The sequence below is a fragment of the Pongo abelii genome, chromosome 19, assembly GCF_028885655.2.
Source record: "Pongo abelii isolate AG06213 chromosome 19, NHGRI_mPonAbe1-v2.0_pri, whole genome shotgun sequence".
NCBI classification, from domain to species: Eukaryota; Metazoa; Chordata; class Mammalia; order Primates; family Hominidae; genus Pongo; species Pongo abelii.
In genome coordinates this window covers 93,997,655-94,015,525 of record NC_072004.2, presented here as the reverse complement: position 1 = coordinate 94,015,525, position 17,871 = coordinate 93,997,655, and the positions used below count along the sequence as shown (strand labels likewise).

Sequence of the window (17,871 nt, the reverse complement as noted above, 5' to 3'; positions counted from 1 at the left end):
CGGGACAGTGCCAACTTCTGTGGTGGACACACCCTAAGATTGTACAAAGCCTGTTCCATTCATTCCCCTTCCCTGGTAGCTTCTGGAGAGCCCGAGGGTGGCCTTCCTAGCCTCACGTGGCAGGGATGCTGCTGGGCACCCTGCTGCCAATGTGACTGCCCTCAGCCCACCGGGGACAGGACCCTGCCACCCCTCCCGTGTCCCTCTGAGCTGGGACAGAGGTCTTCCTTCACCTCTACTTTTAGTTTATTATGAATAATGCTGCTGCGAACACGTGTGTGTTTTGATTTCTCCCTGGTGTACCCCTAGGAGGGGGTAGCTAATCGGTAGCCCCATGTTTAACTTGTGAGGAACTGTCACACTTTTCCAAAGTGGCTGCAATGTTTATACAGTATCAGCCGTGGATGAGGGTGCCAATTCCTCCACATCCTTGCCCGTGCCTGATGTTTTGTTTTTTCTGTCTTCTCAATTTTATCCATTCTTGTGGGAATGAATTGGGGTTTTTTTGTGTGGTAAAATACACAGAGCATAACATTTACCATTTTAGCCATTTTAAGTGTACGGTTCAGTGGCACTGAGTACACTTAACACTGTTGTAAAAACACCTCCACCATCCATCTCTAGAACTTCTTCACTATCCCAAAGTGAAACTCTGACCCTGTTTCCAGAAAGGGGTCCAGATCCAGACCCCAAGAGAGAGTTCTTGGATCTCGTGCAAGAAAAAATTCAGGGCGAGTCCATAGAGTAAAGTGAAACAAGTTTATTAGGAAAGTAAAGGAATGAGAGAATGGCAGCTCCATAGACAGAGCAGCCTGAGGGCTGCTGGTTGCACATTTTTATGGTCATTTCTTGGTGATATACTAAACAAGGGGTGGATTATCCATGCCTCCCGTTTCTAGACCATCTAGGGTAACTTCCTGATGTTGCCACAGCATTTGTAAACTGTTATGGTGCTGGTGGGAGTGTAGCAGTGAGGACCACCAGAGGTCACTCTCGTGGCCATCTCGGTTTTGGTGGGTTTTGGCCGGCTTCTTTACCGCAAGCTGTTTTATCAGCAAAGTCTTTATGACCTGTATGTTTTGCTGACCCCGTCTTACCCTGTGACTAAGAATACCTTCACCTCCTGGGAATGCAGCCCAGTAGGCCTAAGCCTTATTTTACCCAGACCCCGTTCAAAATGGAGTGGCTCTGGTTCAAATGCCTCTGACAGCCCCATTAAAAAATAAATTCCTATTCTCCCTCCCTAGCCCTTGGCAACCTCCATTCTACTTAATGAATTTGACTACTCTAGGGACCTCACTGAAGTTCATTTTACTTTGATTTGCATTTTCCTAATGGCTAATGATATCAAGCGGCTTTCCATATGCATTCTGGTCATTTGTGTATCTTTCTTGAAGAAATATCTATATCCTTTATTCCTCTTAAAATTAGGTTGTTTTATTGTATTATGACAAGTCCTTCATCAGATATATGATTTGCAAATATTTTCTCCCATTCTATGGGTCATCTTTTCCCTTTTTTAGAGTGCCTTTTGAAGCATAAAAGTTTTTAGTTTTGATGAAGTTAAACTTACCTTTTTTCCTTTGGTCACTTATGCTTTTGGCATCATATGTAAGACATCATTGCCTCATCTGAGGTCAGATTGACTCCTGTGTTTTCTTCTAAGAGTTTTATAGTTTTAGCTCTTACATTTGGCTCTTGCATTCTGTTAATCTATGCTGAGTTAATTCATGTAGATGGTGTGAGGTAAGGACCCAGCTTCGTTCTTCTGCATGTGGGTATTCAGTTATTCCAATACCATTTGTTGAAAAGGTAATTCTTTTCTCGTTGAATTGTCTTGGCACTTTTGCTAACTCAATCATCCATAAATGTATGCATTTATTTCTGGAACCTCAATTCTAGTGATCTCTGTCTATTGTTATGCTGGTAGCACTGTCTTGGTAACTGTAGCTTTGTAGTGAGTTTTGAAATCAGGAAGTGTGAGTCCTCAAACTTTGTACTTTTTCAAAGTTGTTTGGACGGTTTTTGTTCCTTCACACTTCCCTATAAAATCAAGGGTCATTTCTACAAAAAAGGCAGCTGAGAGTTTGATAAGGATTGTGTTGAATCTGCAGATCAACTTGAGGAGAATTGTCATCTTAACAATCTTCTTTTTTTTTTTTTTTTTTTTTTTTTTTTTTTTTTGAGACGGAGTCTTGCTCTGTCTCCCAGGCTGGAGGGCAATGCCGGATCTTGGCTCACTGCAAGCTCTGCCTCCCAGGTTCACACCTTTCTCCTGCCTCAGCCTCCCGAGTAGCTGGGACTACAGGCACCCGTCACCACGCCCGGCTAATTTTTTTGTATTTTTAGTAGAGACGGGGTTTCACTGTGTTAGCCAGGATGGTCTCCATCTCCTGACCTCATGATCCGCCTGCCTCAGCCTCCCAAAGTGCTGGGATTACAGGCATGAGCCACCACGCCCAGCCCATCTTAACAATCTTCTAACCCATGAACACAGCATGTCCTTCCATTGATTTAGGTTGTCTTTATTTTGATGATGTTTTGCAGTTTTCAGTGTACAAGTCTTAACACTTCTTTTTAAAGTTTATTCCTAAGTATTTTGTTGTTTTTGATGCTATTGTAAACAAAATTATTTTGATGCTATTGTAAATGGGAGTTGTTTTCTAAATTTCATCATCAGATTGTTCATAATATGATTACAGAGAAATATAATTAATTTTCAAATATCTTGTATACTGCAAACTTGCTGAACTCCTTTATTAGCTGTACAATTTTATGGATTTCTTAGGATTTTCTACATACAAGATCACCTTATTGTAAACAGAGATAATGTCTTCCTTTCCACTTTGGGAGGATTGCTTGAGGTCAGGAGTTTCAGACCAGCCTGGGCAATAGAGTGAGACCTCATCTCTACAAAAAGAACAAAAATTAGCCAGGTGTGGTGGTGTGCGTCTGTTGTCCCAACTTCTCAGGAGGCTGAGGTGGGGGGATCACATAAGCCCAGGAGTTTGAGGCTGCAGTGAGCTATGATCGTTCCACTGCACTCCAGCCTGGGTGACAGAGCACGACCCTGTCCCCCCCCTCCAACCTCCCCTCAAAATGATCATCTAAGAGGCTTTCCACTGTTGGGTGATGGTTGGTTCCTCATTTGCTGCGCTATCATTGGTTACTTGGGTCCCAAGGGGAAGGTTCTAGAAGCCCCAGGTACCCTGAGGAGACTTCCAGAAGTTCTGTGGCAGTTGGAGCCCCTCGAGGGAAGGGAGCCATTTTCTTTCCTGGTTTGGGAAAGAGTTGCTCATCAGTTTGCGGGAGAAGCTGTTTGCCTTCAGCTGGTGAGCAGCCTTCAACCGTGCTGGGGGAGTCGGAGGACAAGCTGGAGGGAGCGGGGAGGCCTTCAGAGGATGGAGGTGGGACCCAGGCCCTGGCAGATGGCAGACCCTCCACTTACCCCAGAAGTGGCTCTGCTCGCCACCGGGAGCTGGTCATGGCTCTGGGCCCCCGAGGCTGGCTGCCCCCTACCAGCCTGACCTCTTCCAGGGCTACAGACTCTTCCCTGCTCCTGTGAAGGCCTTGCCTCAGCCCCCTGGCTTCTCCTGGAAGCCCCCAGCCCCCAGCTTCCTCCTGTGGAGTCCTGAAGGAGGCCTGGGGCAGGGGCCATCTCCCAGAGAAGCCGTCCCTGACCCTCCAGAAGCATGGCCTGGGACAACCCTATTGTTTTTTTTTGTTTACTTGTTTTTTGTTTTGTTGTTGTTTCTTTTGTTTGTTTGAGACGGAGTCTTGCTCTTTCACCCAGGCTGGAGCTCAGTGGCGCGATATCGGCTCACTGCAACCTCCGCCTCCCGTGTTCACGCCATTCTCCTGCCTCAGCTTCCTGAGTAGCTGGGACTACAGGCGCCCACCACCACACCCAGCTAATTTTTTGTATTTTTAGTAGAGACGGGGTTTCACCGTGTTAGCCAGGATGGTCTTGATCTCCTGACGTTGTGATCCGCCCGCCTCGGCCTCCCAAAGTGTTGGGATTACAGGCGTGAGCCACCATGCCCGGCCGACAACCCTATTGTTAACTGGGACCTCCTGGCCTTCAACCCAGGAAATGGCTGGGTGGGAGCCTGAGATGAGACCATCCGATCGTGCGAGAAATTTGCGGGGTGTAGGGGCCCCTCAGCCCACACACGTTATGACTTGGGAGGCAGCCCACCCCATGCCGTTCTTGGAAGAAAAGATGATTTTGTGAAAGCCCAAATCCACAAAATCAGTAAACCAGAGGATGTTTCCCTCCAGTCCAGTCACCTGACCAGCTTGGCAAGACTTCCAATCAGGAACCTTCCAGGACTCGGGCTCCCCTGAGTTCCTGATCCTCCTAGGAAATGAGGACGTGACGCCTCCTCGGGTCTCGGAGATCCTGGGTGGAGATTAATTCAGCAGCGTGCTGAAAGCCCTGTGGGAACCTGGTGAACAAGTCGTCTCCATAAATGCCACGCGGTGCTCCTCCTACTTGCCTGGTGGCGTCCCCTTTTTCTTTCACAGATGTGCCTGAATCGGGTGGCTTTGCTCGTGGACCGCCATGTTTCTGCCACTTGCTGGCCAAATATTCCCCAAGTCCTCTCTCAGAGATGTTAGGAGCCTTGAATAAATCTCAGACCATTTGAATAGCATACTATCCACTACTGCTTCCCATCATATAGTTGTTTTGCCGATATATAGTGGCCAGGGTGAAATACAACCTGTTCTGTGGTATTACGTGTCTTTTGGGGAACTGTAGGCTGTTACAAACTTAAAAGCAATAGCTTGGGTCAAACCAAAAGGAAGAATTTGTGAGTGCTTCCAACGTCATCTGTCCATGCTGATGCTTTTCAGCAGCCGCCAGGTCTGGAGCAGGCCAGCCCCAGCCCACGGGACCCCCAGAGCAGCTGAGTACCCCAGGGTTCCCCTAGAAATTCAGGAGCTGCATATCTCCCAGACTGTGATAAAAACACAGCATCAGGCGACCCTTTGCATTCAACCCTGCCCTTGCAGAACTTGCCTCCGAGGCCCCCACCCCAGGCCTCTTGCCAGAGCCTGTCTTTATTTGAAACTTTGATATTTTGTTCATCATGAATTTGTTTGCACTCGTTTTGATGTTTAAAAATATTGACATGCCTTTTCTCTTGATGACTGTTTGGGTGTGCCTTTAACTTCTGTGCCTACAGTGAGTACCTCACTTGCCTTAAACTTTGGGACTTTAGGGTGTTCTTTAAGGGGATCCCTTCCCCCCAACTCTAGTTAACCCTACCCCCGAGCATCTGAGCAGCTTGTGAGGGGTCTGTCAGGAATTGGCAGCTCGATTCCTTTAGGGGCGCACGCTGGGGGCTGGAGGGACAAAGGGAGGGTGCAGAGCAGGGTAAAAGTTAAGGTGCACCGCGGCTGGGGCTAAGACGGAGCGCTGAGCCTCACTGCCTGCACGTGGGGTCTGCTTCCTCCTTGCGTTTGGCACATACTCTGGGGCTGCGACGTCTTTTATTGCTTTCCCGGGACCTTTCAACCTGACCCTCCAGCCTCTCCTTTTGCCTTTTCCTACCCCATCCCCTTCACACTGTCTGGTAGTGGCCATTTCCTTTTCTCTTTTTCTCCAGCATTCATCTCTATCTTTCCCATCCTCTGAGCTTTATGGTCACAGGAGCGTAAGCACACACCACTTTCGGGCAGCCTCACTCCCGGGGGACCCCCCATGGCGGGGCTGGGGCAGGTGCCAGCGCTGGCTAAAGCACCCCCACCCCAACCCATCCACAGCTAAAAACTGCACACTCCCGACCAACTCCTTTGTTCCTGCTCCGGTGGAACAGAGATTTCCTGCGGTCCCAGGGATGGGTGGGAAATTGGGGAGCCCGGGAGACAGTTCGTACCTGTTTCTTGCACTCTTAACAGATACCACGGTGTAAGGAAAGGCCAAGATGACAATGGCCTCGGATGTCAGACTAGAGTATCTGGAGGAAGTTGCCTCCATCGTCCTGAAATTCAAGCCGGACAAGTGGAGCAAGCTGATAGGCGCCGAGGAGAACATGGCCCTGTTCACAGAGTTCTTTGAAAAGCCCGACATCCAGGTGCTGGTGCTGACGCTCAATGCGGCCGGCATGATCATACCCTGCCTGGGCTTCCCCGAGTCCCTCAAGTCCAAAGGGGTTTACTTCATCAAGACAAAGCCCGAGAACATCAACAAGGACAACTACAAGGCCCGGCTCCTTTACGGCGACATCAGCCCCACGCCTGTGGACCAGCTGATCGCGGTGGTGGAGGAGGTGAGTGCGTCCAGGCTGGCGTCCAAGGTCTCCAGCACGGCCGACTTCTCGAGAGCGGCCTTGAGTCCTGCTGCTCAGCCTGGAGTCCCTGGGCCGGCAGCAGCCGCAGAGCCGGGGAGGGATTGGAAATGCAGGCGCTTGGGCCCTGTCCACCCTGACCTGCTGAAACAGACCTGCTTGCTTTTGGTTTTTTATTTTTTATTTTTTGAGACAGGGTCTCACTCTGCTTCCCAGGCTAGAGTGCAGTGGTGGGAGCACAGCTCACTGCAGCCTCAACCTCCTAAGCTCAACCAATCCTCCAGCCTCAGCCTCCTGAGTAGCTGGGACCAGAAGCATGCACCACCACACCTGGCTAATTTTTGTATTTTTTGGTAAGAGATGAGGTCTCTCCAAAAAATAGCCTGTTGCCCAGGCTGTTCTCAGACTCCTGGACTCAAGCAATCCTCCTGCCTCAACCTCCCAAACTGTTGGGATTAGAGGCATGAGCCACCATGCCCAGCCACAGACCTGCTGTCTAACAAGATCTCCAGGTGGTGCTCGTGCCCTTGAAGTCTGAGAAGCCCCGTGCATCCCCTTGTTCTCTCTGGACAGCATTGAGACTGCCATGCTGAGCCGGGTAGGGTTGCCGCCCATGGCCTGGGAAGGTGGGGACTGAGTAGCGGCAGATAGGTTTCTCCAATTTTGAGACTTTGAGTTAAAAAAGGGGAAAAAATGGAGTGTCATTTTATGTGTCCCTCCGCTGTCACTCTTGGCAGGTGCTGTGTCAGTGGGGGGGTTGGGGGGACACACTTTGGGGAGTCGGATCTCCAGAATGGGAGTGCCTTATCCTTCCTGGCCATCACCCTTCTCATCTGCAGCACAGGGGCCTGTGTGCTCCGCTTGTGCACCAAACATTTTCTCACAGTTCTGGAGGATGGAGGTTGAAGATGAAGGTGTCGGCTGGGTTGGTTTTCCCCAAGGCCTCTCTCCTTGACTTGCAGATGGCCATCTTCTCCCTGCGTCCTCACGTGGTCGGCCTTCTGTGCGCGTGTCTAATCTCCCCTTCCCGTAAGGACACCCGTCAGACTAGGGCCCACCCTAGTAACCTGATTTTAATTACTCACCTCTTTTTTTGTTTAAGACAATATTTTTGCTCTGTTGCACAGTCTGGAGTGCAATGGTGTGATCTCAGCTCACTGCAACCTCCGCCTCCCAGGTTCAAATGATTCTCTTGCCTCAACCTCCCAAATAGCTGGGATTATAGGCACATGCCACCATGCCTGGCTAATTTTTATATTTTCAGTAGAGATGAGGTTTCACCATGTTGGCCAGGTTGGTCTCGAACTCTTGACCTCAAGTGATGTACCTGCCTCGGCCTCCCTAAGTGCTAGGATTTACGGGCATGAGCTACTGCCCCCAGCACTTACTCACCTCTTTAAAGACCCTATCTCCAAATAGTCACATTCTGAGGTGCTGGGAGTTAGGGCTTCAGCAGATGGATTTGGGGGACACAGTTTGACCCATCACAGTCCTCCTAGGCTTTTAGCAAGGAGTGTGTGCTATGGGTGCAAGAGCCTGGGGTTGGCTTTGGCACCACCAGGACAGGGCAGCTGGTATAAACTCCATGACCAGCCCCACCTCCTTCTGGAAGAAGGAACCAGTTTTCCCAGGGCTCCAGACACGGGGTCTTTGGAATCCCCCTGGGGACCTGGCTCTATGCGATTGCCGAGCTGGCGAAGGCACAGGAGGCGGAACCACAGAAGTGTTTCCTTTTAGGTCCTCTATTCTCTGTTAAACCAAAGTGAGAACATGGCTGGATGGCCCCAGGTGGTCTCAGAAGACATCGTGAAGCAGGTCCACAGGCTGAAGAATGAAATGTTTGTGATGAGCGGCAAGATCAAAGGCAAAACCCTGCTGCCCATCCCAGAGCACCTGGGCAGCCTGGACGGCACGCTGGAGTCCATGGAGAGGTGTGTGGGCCCGGCTGCTTCCGGCCGCCGCTGGGTGGGGAAGTGGCGCATGCTTGACCCCCACCCCCGACCCCCCCCAACCCATTGTTTCCCTGCAGAGTGGCTTCACGTGTTAAAGCCAGGGAAACGCAGGGCAAGGTGGTGCGTTAGGTGGTGCTGAGACTGAGGAAGATGAAACCAGGGCAGGGAGGGAGCAGGCTCTGCAGCCCCTGGGGCTCTGGCATCTGCACCCCCCACCTCCCCGGGTCACACGTGTGCTGGTCCAGTCACCACCCAGCACACATAAGGTGTCCCACCTCTCAGCATGGCCAGGAAACAGGAGGCACAGCTTTAAGATGCGGGACAGGGTCAGTGAGTTGGGAGTGGGAGGGATTCTTAACAGGTACATGCAAGTCTGTGTAGAGGCTGTGGTGCCCCAGAGGCCCTGGGAAGCCCAAGGGACTCCAAGTTGTCCCCTCACACCTGCCTTGCCACAATTTGCAAACGCCCTGATATGTGAGACCCTCGTGACAATTAGTTCCATACTTTGCCTCACATGGGCAAGTCCTCCACTGATCATTCACAAAGCCCCAAGCACCATGTCCGGTGGTGACACCAGAGGAGCCATCTTGAATGGGGTTTAAATAGGGTTTACTTACTTCTCTCCCTCTTCCTTGGAGGTGAGCGCCTCCGGGCACTGGCATCTCTGACCACACCCATTATTTCCCTGGGGTCTCTTCCTAGCTGGGAGTCTTGGGAACTTCTTTAGCCTCCCTGAGGTGGCTGGAGGCACCAGGGACATGAGACCAGACAGTGCTGCTGCTGGTGGTTTGGGATTGGTGGGCAGAAGGCTTCAGGGGAGAGCTTGGTGGGACCCATGTGTGTGTGGCCATGAGAGCAATGTCCCAACCTTCTACTGGGCAGGATCCCCTCTTCACTGGACAACTTGCTCCTGCATGCCATCGAAACCATCATCATTGACTGGTCCCACCAGATCCGGGATGTGCTGAGCAAAGACTCAGCCCAGGCGCTGCTGGATGGACTGCACCCCCTGCCCCGAGTGGAGTTTGAGTTCTGGGACGCTCGGCTGCTGAACCTCAAGTGCATCCATGAGCAGGTACGGCCTCCTCTCTCCTGTGGGGCTGCAGCCTCGTCCCAGCTGGGCGACTGGGCCGAGCTCTCCACCTCCCAGTGCCAACCTCCCAGGAGTCCTGAGGGCTCTGATGACCTGTGTAAATTCTGCAGCTCCAGCCAGCCACAAGGTCAGGTTGGCCTTGCCTTAGGGTCTTCCAGCTCAATGAAAGAGGTGGATCTTCCCTCCCCTTCTCAGCTAAACAGACCCAAAGTGAACAAGATTGTTGAGATCCTAGAGAAAGCCAAAAGCTGCTACTGGCCAGCCCTGCAAAACGTTTACACCAACGTCACTGAAGGTGAGCCCGTGACCCCGCTGTGAGTTCTGCACGAAGCTGTTCACGCCTCCCGGGAGGGCTGGGTCAGGCCTGTCACCAACCCTAGGACGTTGGCCTCCCTCTGCAAGCAGCTTTCTCAGCCCCCTCCACTTGAGAAAGGCCCCATTTCCTGAAGGAGCAGGTCTCAGCACATGGAGCCGCACCTGCGTCGTTTCTGAGCAATTTCTGCTCTCTTACTGGTGGGTGCTTGTTCTTGTTCCGTGCAGGGCTGAAGGAAGCCAATGACATCGTGCTCTATTTGAAGCCTCTACAGATCCTGCTGGAGGAGATGGAACAAGCTGACTTCACGATGGTGCGCTGGCAAGGGAGAGCCAGCTTTGATGGGGAGGGTCTTGTTTCTTTCCTTTTCTTTCTTTCTTTTTTTTTTTTTTTTTTTTTTTTTTGAGAGGGAGTCTCGCTCTGTCACCAGGCTAGAGTGCTGTGGCGCGATCTCGGCTCACTGCAACCTCCAACTCCTTGGTTCAAGGGATTCTCCTGCCTCTGCCTCCCGAGTAGCTGGGATTACAGGCATGTGCCACCATGCCCGGCTAATTTTTGTATTTTTAGTAGAGATGGGGTTTCATTATGTTGGCCAGGATGGTCTCGACCTCCTGACCTCGTGATCCGCCCACCTCGGCTTCCCAAAGTGCTGGGATTACAGGTGTGAGCCACCACACCCAGCCTGGGTCTTGTTTCTTCAAGGCATGTGGGGCCGTGGGTTTCTTGGCTGTCATCAGATGTGTGGGCCTAGGGAGTTGCCTCTCCCCTCCTCTTTGGGAACCCTCTGCTGGATGCCCAGTGACAGCCATGGGAAGGGAAGGGCTGGGACGCTGGGATAAGTTGCAGCAGCCAGTCCCCTCCAGTGCACCTGGGCCTGTCTCCCCCCAGCTCCCCACCTTCATTGCCAAGGTGCTGGACACCATCTGCTTCATCTGGGCCACCTCTGAGTACTATAACACACCTGCCAGGATCATCGTCATCCTGCAGGAGTTCTGCAACCAAATCATCGAGATGGTAACCCGCCCCTGGGTCCCCTTCCACCCCTCCTGGCTGGGTCCCCTCCCCAGTTCACTGTTTTCCTGCTGCCCGTGTTCTCCAGCAGTTTGAAAGCAGGCCAAGATGTCAGCACAAGCCTTTTCAGGCCCCGAGCTGAGATGGAGCCCTCCTTGAGGCTACCTAGAGTTCTTCTAGGGGAGGGTACTGAGGGAGAAGAAAGGGAAGACGGGGACGGAGCAGGAGGTCTGCCCTGAGAGTCCCCGCACCCCGAGACCCATCTAGTGCTTTGTAGGTTTCTCTAATCCCACATCAAACCACCTTCCGTCTCCCTTAGCAGAGACTTCTTTTCCTTCTTCCCATTCATAAGCACCTGCAAGCCAGCCATGGCATTCGAACTGAAGGGCTGTATCCCTGGGCCACCTATATATTAAAACCATGCTGTGGCCCCGTCTGCAGGACCAGAAGGGCACCGGGCTCCCCTGTCCCTGGAGGGCCTCTCATCACCTGCGACCCCCACCCATTTATGCTGCAGCCTTGGCAAAGGATGAGGGGCCGAGGAGGGGAAGCAGCTCGGTCCCCTAAAAACGGCCCAGCAGCAGGCAGATAGGAGGGGTTATTTCGGATATCCATATGTCAGAACAGATCACAAGTCCTGCAGGCGGCGTGCCTGGACATCACCCCAAATGGCTTGTCGGAGCTTTAGATGTTTGTCTTCTCTTTTGCCCAGACGCGAACCTTCCTGAGCCCGGAAGAGGTGCTGAAGGGCCTGCAAGGCGAAATCGAGGAAGTCCTGAGCAGCATCTCCCTGGCTGTGAACGTGCTGAAGGAGCTCTACCAGACGTATGACTTCTGCTGTGTGAACATGAAGCTTTTCTTTAAGGTACCCCTTCCTTGCAGGGCGAGGGCCAAGGCGAGACAAGAGTGAGTTCATATGGGCCCCGATATTTGATAAACTTGGGACATTTGAAGCAAACGCGGCCTCACCTTTCTTTCTCTCCTCTAAGGACAAAGAGCCCGTGCCTTGGGAATTCCCTTCTTCTCTTGCCTTTTCCAGGATGAATTCCTTCTTCCGCCGCATCCAGACCATTGAGGTGAATACAGAATTTGGTGCATCTTGACCTCCACTTCCCAGACTGCTTCTACCCTAGGACACCTGCAGCATCCATCCCTACCCCCCTTGCTAATAATCCCCCAGGCAGAAAATAAGTCAGGCCCAAACATCTGTTATGGGGAAACCAAGGCTTTGCAGCAGCATCCACCATGGCTGGAGCTGTTAGCCAAGAATAAAAATGACCCACTTCGGGTGCTTCTCCCCTTATCTCGTGCATTCTGTCATGAGCAGGTTACTGATAAACCACCACGTTCAGGACGCCTGGGGGCCAAGAGCAGTCACTTAGTGGGACTCAATCATTACAAATGGAGACTTAGGAAGGCCCCGGCGCAAGCACCGTGTGGATACACGGAGTGACGCACAGCAGATAAAAACTTAAAAAATGGTGCATGGCCCAGCCCAGTGGCTCACACCTGTAATCCCAGAACTCTGGCAGGCCGAGGAGGGAGGATCACTTGAGCTTAGAAGTTTGAGGCTGTGGTGAGTCATGATTGCGCCACTGCAGTCCAGCCTGAGCGACAAAGTGAGACCCTGTTTCAAAAAAAAAAAGCGTCAAGGCGGTTTTCTCTGAAGCTCTGGAGAGAAGAGATGAGAGGGATCAAGACGGGGTAGGGCAAGAAAGTTTTGCCTTTTGTATCTTCTGCATGGTGTAATTTTTAAAAACTTTGTGCATATATAACTGTATAACTCACATCCTTAAAAAGGGGGAAAACCATCCTGTAACTGTAAAGCATTGACTTTAGGGAGGACACCATTGTCAGCGGCTTGGGAGAGGCTTGTCCAGTTCTCATCTACACCTCCTGGGGGGCAGAGGAGGGAGGCCCGCTCAGGAGTTCAAAATTGCAGTCACAGAGCGCGGACTCGTGCCTGAAATCTCCCAGACCAAGAATGTGGAGGAGGGTTGCAGTCACACTTCTGGCCAAGGAGCTCTGGTTTCCACATGACTGATTCTGAATCAGAAGGAAGATTCTGGGCAGGAGGGGATTTGGAGGTGGAGGAAATGGCTTTGCTGTCACCCCCTGACAACAGGCCATGCCAGCTTGTCTGTGTCCTCCGCGTTGAGTGGAAGAGCCAAGAGCTCCCGGCCCTCGGTGCCTGTCTCCTCGGGGTGGTGTTGGTGCGTGGCCTGATGCTTCCTGGACTTGGGAGATTAGCACCAACCTCAGCATCAGTTTAGGGGAGTGAGGTCAAGTCCACAGGAAGATCTCCAGTCTAAACTCTGCCTGCACTGTGCCTGGTACGTGCAGGGGCACAGAAGAGCATCCGGGGAGCCTTGGAGACCTCATTTGGGAAACAAGAACTGCACACACAGAACCAGCTAATGGAATGGGCCTGAATGTGACTAAAGGAAACACAAGCGGCGCAGATGGGAGACCGGGCCCCTGGGAAGGATGCATTGCTATGGGCCAAAATAGTCAGGGGGGCGCTTCAGGGAGAGGAGGCATGAGCCACTCCTGTGAGGAAGCAGAATTTTCTACACATGTGTCCATCCAGGCATTCCAGCCGCTTTCCTCTTGGATCACCTTCAGGACACGGCACTCTGCATAGGGTGGTCTTCCAGGTAGCGGGGAATTTAAAGTTAGCAAGAGCATCAGAAATCTTCAGCACCATTCCAACCGCTTCCCACAGCGGAGAAAACGGAGGTCCCAGCAGAGTGTGATTTATTTAGAGATACGGTTTTGGCCAGTCTAGGGTCAGGACGGGATCCCAAACTTTATCCTCTCCAGCTCCTCCTTATTCACACCTCATAGATAATTCACAGAGCCCTTCCTTCCATCCCCCCTTTCTGCAGGGGATGGAACATTTGCTTAACAGCACAGACACAGAGGGTGTCCTCCCACTCCCACAGTTGGTGTCTCCTGGGGACATTTTGCTCTCCAGCTCCTCCTGCCTGGGGTCAGAGCTAGTTTTGTAACTGGACCCGTGAAGATAACTGGTTGTGAAGATGAATTGACTGTGTTTTTCTCCTCCACTAGGAACTCTACAAAACGGCGATTGAGTTTCTGAAGCTGGAGAAAATCGAGCTTGGGGGCGTGCGTGGGAACCTCCTCGGGAGCCTGGTGACCCGTATCTATGATGAGGTCTTTGAGCTGGTGAAGGTTTTTGCTGACTGCAAATATGATCCCTTGGACCCTGGAGACTCGGTAGGTCCTCGGGCAGGGTTGGATGAACTGGACTCGGTGAGAACAGCACCAGCAGCTTAGGGGAGTGATGGGAGGGCACACAGAGGAAGCAGGTGCTGGGCGATCCCAACACTTTGAAAACTGTGTAGAGCAGTCCCCACAACAGCACATTCAGCTGCACCTCAGTCCCAAGTCCTCTCAGCAGGGCAGGGGCTGGAGAGGGTGCCCTTGGCTTGCTTTCCACGCTGATTACAAGGTTGACATTTCCATTTGCTTTTAGAATTTTGACCGTGATTATGCTGATTTTGAGATCAAAATCCAAGACCTGGATAGGAGGCTGGCCACGATCTTTTGCCAAGGATTTGATGACTGCAGCTGTATCGAGTCCTCTGCAAAGGTAAGCATGCAGTGGAGACGCAGGCGGATCTGAAGCCTGGCACCGTGGTGGTGGATTCACATCAAGAACGATCTTGGAGACCATTTCATCCTCTCCATGTAGAGCTGATGTCCAGGGAGGGAGGGCCCTTTCTCCTGTGCCTCAGAGTCAGTCAGCTGTGAACACCCAGTGTAGCTCCTGGTGGTTCTTACTGCCGCATCTTAGAGGAAGAGGAGGAAGTGAGTGTGAGATGGCATTATTTTACTGATACTTCTTATGCTCACTCAGAAAAAAGGGGACCATTTATTCTTGATTCAGTTTTCCCACTACTCAAAAGGAGTGAAAGTTAGGTAAAGTTGGCGTAAAAATAAAATTCATGCAGATTTTGGCCCACTGAGCTGAATTTATACAGTGCCTTCGTGCATGCAGGCCACTATAACAAATCGCTGTAGACCAGGTGGCTTAAACAACAAACATTTCATTTCTCTCAGTTCTGGAGGCTGGGAGGTCCAGCAGACTCAGTGTCTGGTGATGGTGTACTTCCGTTCCTAGATGGCCATCTTTTCATTTGGTCCTTACATGGCAGAAGGGGCAAGGGAGGTCTCTAGGGTCTCTATTTATTTTTAGTTTTAAGGGGTTTGTTTGTTTTTTGTTTTGTTTTTGTTTGTTTGTTTTTTGAGATGGAGTCTTGTTCTTGTTGCCCAGGCTGGAGTGTAGTGGCACACTCCCAGCACACTGCAACCTCTGCCTCCCGGGTTCAAGCGATTCTCCTGCCTCAGCCTCCCTAGTAGCTGGAATTATAGGCACACGCCACCACACCTGGCTAATTTTTCTATTTTTGCTAGAGATGGGGTTTTGCCATGTTGGGCTGGTCTCGAACTCCTGACCTCAGGTGATCCGCCCACCTCAGCCTCCCAAAGTGTTGGGATTACAGGCGTGAGCTACCACGCCTGGCCTACTTTTTGTTTCTGTAGAGACAAGGTTTTGCTATGTTGCCCAGGCCCATGAGTTCTGGGCTTGACTGCTTCCAGGGCCCCTGACCCGAACCGTTTAGCCAGACCAGCTCCCATGACTGTGAAGGCAATCGGGTTGGCCTGGGCAGCCTGGGCTGGTGGTCATCTTTCAGGAGGATGTCAGGGCTGAGATGGCTAAGGACAAAGATCTCTCCCCCACAAACGTCAGGATGTTCCTTGGCCCTTTTGAACACTCTTGCAAAAATGCAAATACATGAGAATTTGAAGCTCCGCAAATTAAGGATCAAGTAAGTCTTGGATCGAGTTGGTGTTCCAGGCAAAATATCAATGAATGCAAATTAATACAGCACCTCCTTGTTGTGGTTGAAAAAATTATTCAGTTATACTTGCTAAAGCAAGATGAGGCTGACTGGATTCAGACCTTATTCATGATTTATACCATCTCAATAGATACAGGCATAGGGAGAGCGATGGAGCTCAACTTTGAATACACCGCAGGTAAGTAGGAATTTCTAGCAAAGGAGCAGGGTGGGGGTCCGTGGATGGAAAATTACTTAGAGGAGACATCAGGGGTTGGGGGATTCTGGCTAAACCAACTTCAAGATTCTAGCTGGAGGCAGGTTAGGGTAATCAGACATCCCCTGGGAGATGGTGGAGGATGGAGACCCTGATGAGAATCTTTGGCTAAGCAAATAATCTGGCAATGTTCCCTTCCTCAGAAGGCTCTTCCCCAGGTAGCTGCATCTCTAGTTGCAGGGTCCTCACTTCCTTCCTTCCACTCAAATGCCCCCGGGCTGGTCCCTTCAGAAGCAGCCTGCCTTCCCTTCTCAGCAATGGCCCTCCCTCATATTCAGTTGTATACTAATGTCTGTGTGTTCATTGTCTTCCCGACTAGAAGGTAAACTCCCTGAGGGCAGGCACTGGCTTTGGGTTTCCTTAGAACTGAGCCTAGCACAGGGCAGGCGCTTCTGAGTATCTCCTGTGGTGCAGAACTGGCTCTTGCCAAGGGAGGCTGGTTGTTCTGGATGTTGTGGGGAGGTAGTTTCGCTGTAGCATAAGCCTTCCACGTGGAGCCCCTGAAGGATAACACAAAAGCGTCAGGATTGCCCCAGCGCAGAAGGGTCCCACTGGAGCCAATTCTTTCATTTGGAAACCTCACTTTTGGGTCTCCAAAATTAAAGATGGGGCACAGGCGCATGGGCTGGGCAGGCAGGCAGGCAGCTGGTTTTGGCGGCTCCTGCACCCCTAACACCGGCTCCACGGGGAGGTGCTGTGACTCCCTGCTGCTGTTCCAACAAGGAAAACCTGAAAAATTAAGTAACTGGCCACCTGGCCAGGGCCAGACGAGTCCCCAGAGTCTCGCTGTCCCCAACATGGAGATTCCGTCCCCTGCATCTAGTTTGGCACAAGGGGAAGAGCAGATAAGGACCAGTGTATGGATCTGGACTGAACTTCCACCAGGGTTCACTAGGGGATCCAGCAGTGGGGAGGGAGCTGGGTTGGCGAGTTCCACTTTGTGAGCCCTAGGGAGCCCTAGGCCCCTACCCTGTGAGGAGCAGGAGGTCCTGGAAGAAACCCAACTCGGCCTCTGCAGAATGGAGCCAGCGAGGAACAAATGCAGTCACCCCACCCCAGGCTTTCCCCTGCACCCCCAGCACCTGTTAGGGTCAAGAGGGGCTTTTGGGCTCTAAAAGAAAGAGTCTCTTTTTAAAAATTTTCACGTGTGTTTATGCTCGATTTAAAACAAAGAAAAGGGCGGGGAGGCGGTGGGGAGAAATAACTCTTGTAACCCGTTTCCATCGCCATCTGTTCGCGTTTCTCTTTGACCTAAGAACCTTTTCCCCCTGGTTTGACAGCCCTGTGCTCTAAATAGGATAGGGCCCTGGGGCTTCTCTCCCTTCTGTGCCTTCCATCCCCTGCCTGTTCTGGAGTGAGTTCTCATTATCAGCAACTCACACGCAGCCAGGAACGTTCTAGAGCAATTTTCCACATGATCTCCTCTTGGCAGAAAATAGAACTCACTTCCTTTCCAAAAGTCATTAAGCCAAAAACTATATAAACATGAAAAGCAGGAGACAGAAATGGGAAGACAGAGAAAAAAAAAAATGCCAGGACAGGATGGTCATAAACCATTAAGAGGAACATTTTTTTTCCAACTGCCCCATGTCAGTGCTTTGAACAAATGAAACTGGTCACCTCATACGTCAGCAGGCGATCATGGAGGAAGGCGGTAGCTGGCAGGACACCAGCGTTTCCGTGTCTGCCTGAGAGCCCACGGCTGCTCCATTTGTACAACCCACAATACAAATATGTCCAAGGGTGACAATTTTTTTCTAAGCCCAGGAGAAATCAGAATTTGGGTAAGGAAGATTTGAACAATTTTGAAAAACACAATTAACTTAAAAATAGCCACAGTCTTGCATTTGGGAAATCTGTACTTTTTGGGGCCTGAAAGTTCTCCCTCTCTTCGCGGTCATATTTTGGTCTTTCCTCCCGCGGCCATTTCTAGGGACAGTGGTCACCTTTCTCAAACCCAAGTCTGGGGCAAGTCTGAGACTCAGGCTCACCGCAGCAGGTCTGGCCCCACCGGGCGTGGGTTATGGCAGCCCCGGGAAACTCTCTCGGATTTCCCACTCACAC

At 51.4% G+C, this 17,871-nt stretch overlaps 1 protein-coding gene across 1 annotated transcript in view; it reads left to right on the top strand.

Moving 5' to 3' along the window:
* The first annotated feature begins 3,194 nt into the window (after positions 1-3,194).
* Positions 3,195-17,871, top strand: part of DNAH17 (dynein axonemal heavy chain 17) — a 156,276-nt gene continuing 141,599 nt past the window's right edge. The window contains exons 1-11 of the mRNA XM_063718301.1: positions 3,195-3,332; positions 5,905-6,275; positions 8,031-8,224; positions 9,128-9,320; positions 9,534-9,633; positions 9,879-9,964; positions 10,540-10,665; positions 11,375-11,527; positions 11,652-11,738; positions 13,735-13,902; positions 14,162-14,278. Coding sequence (XP_063574371.1) covers positions 5,931-6,275; positions 8,031-8,224; positions 9,128-9,320; positions 9,534-9,633; positions 9,879-9,964; positions 10,540-10,665; positions 11,375-11,527; positions 11,652-11,738; positions 13,735-13,902; positions 14,162-14,278 — 1,569 coding nt within the window. The 5' untranslated portion in view covers positions 3,195-3,332; positions 5,905-5,930. The remainder of the gene's footprint in view (positions 3,333-5,904; positions 6,276-8,030; positions 8,225-9,127; positions 9,321-9,533; positions 9,634-9,878; positions 9,965-10,539; positions 10,666-11,374; positions 11,528-11,651; positions 11,739-13,734; positions 13,903-14,161; positions 14,279-17,871) is intronic.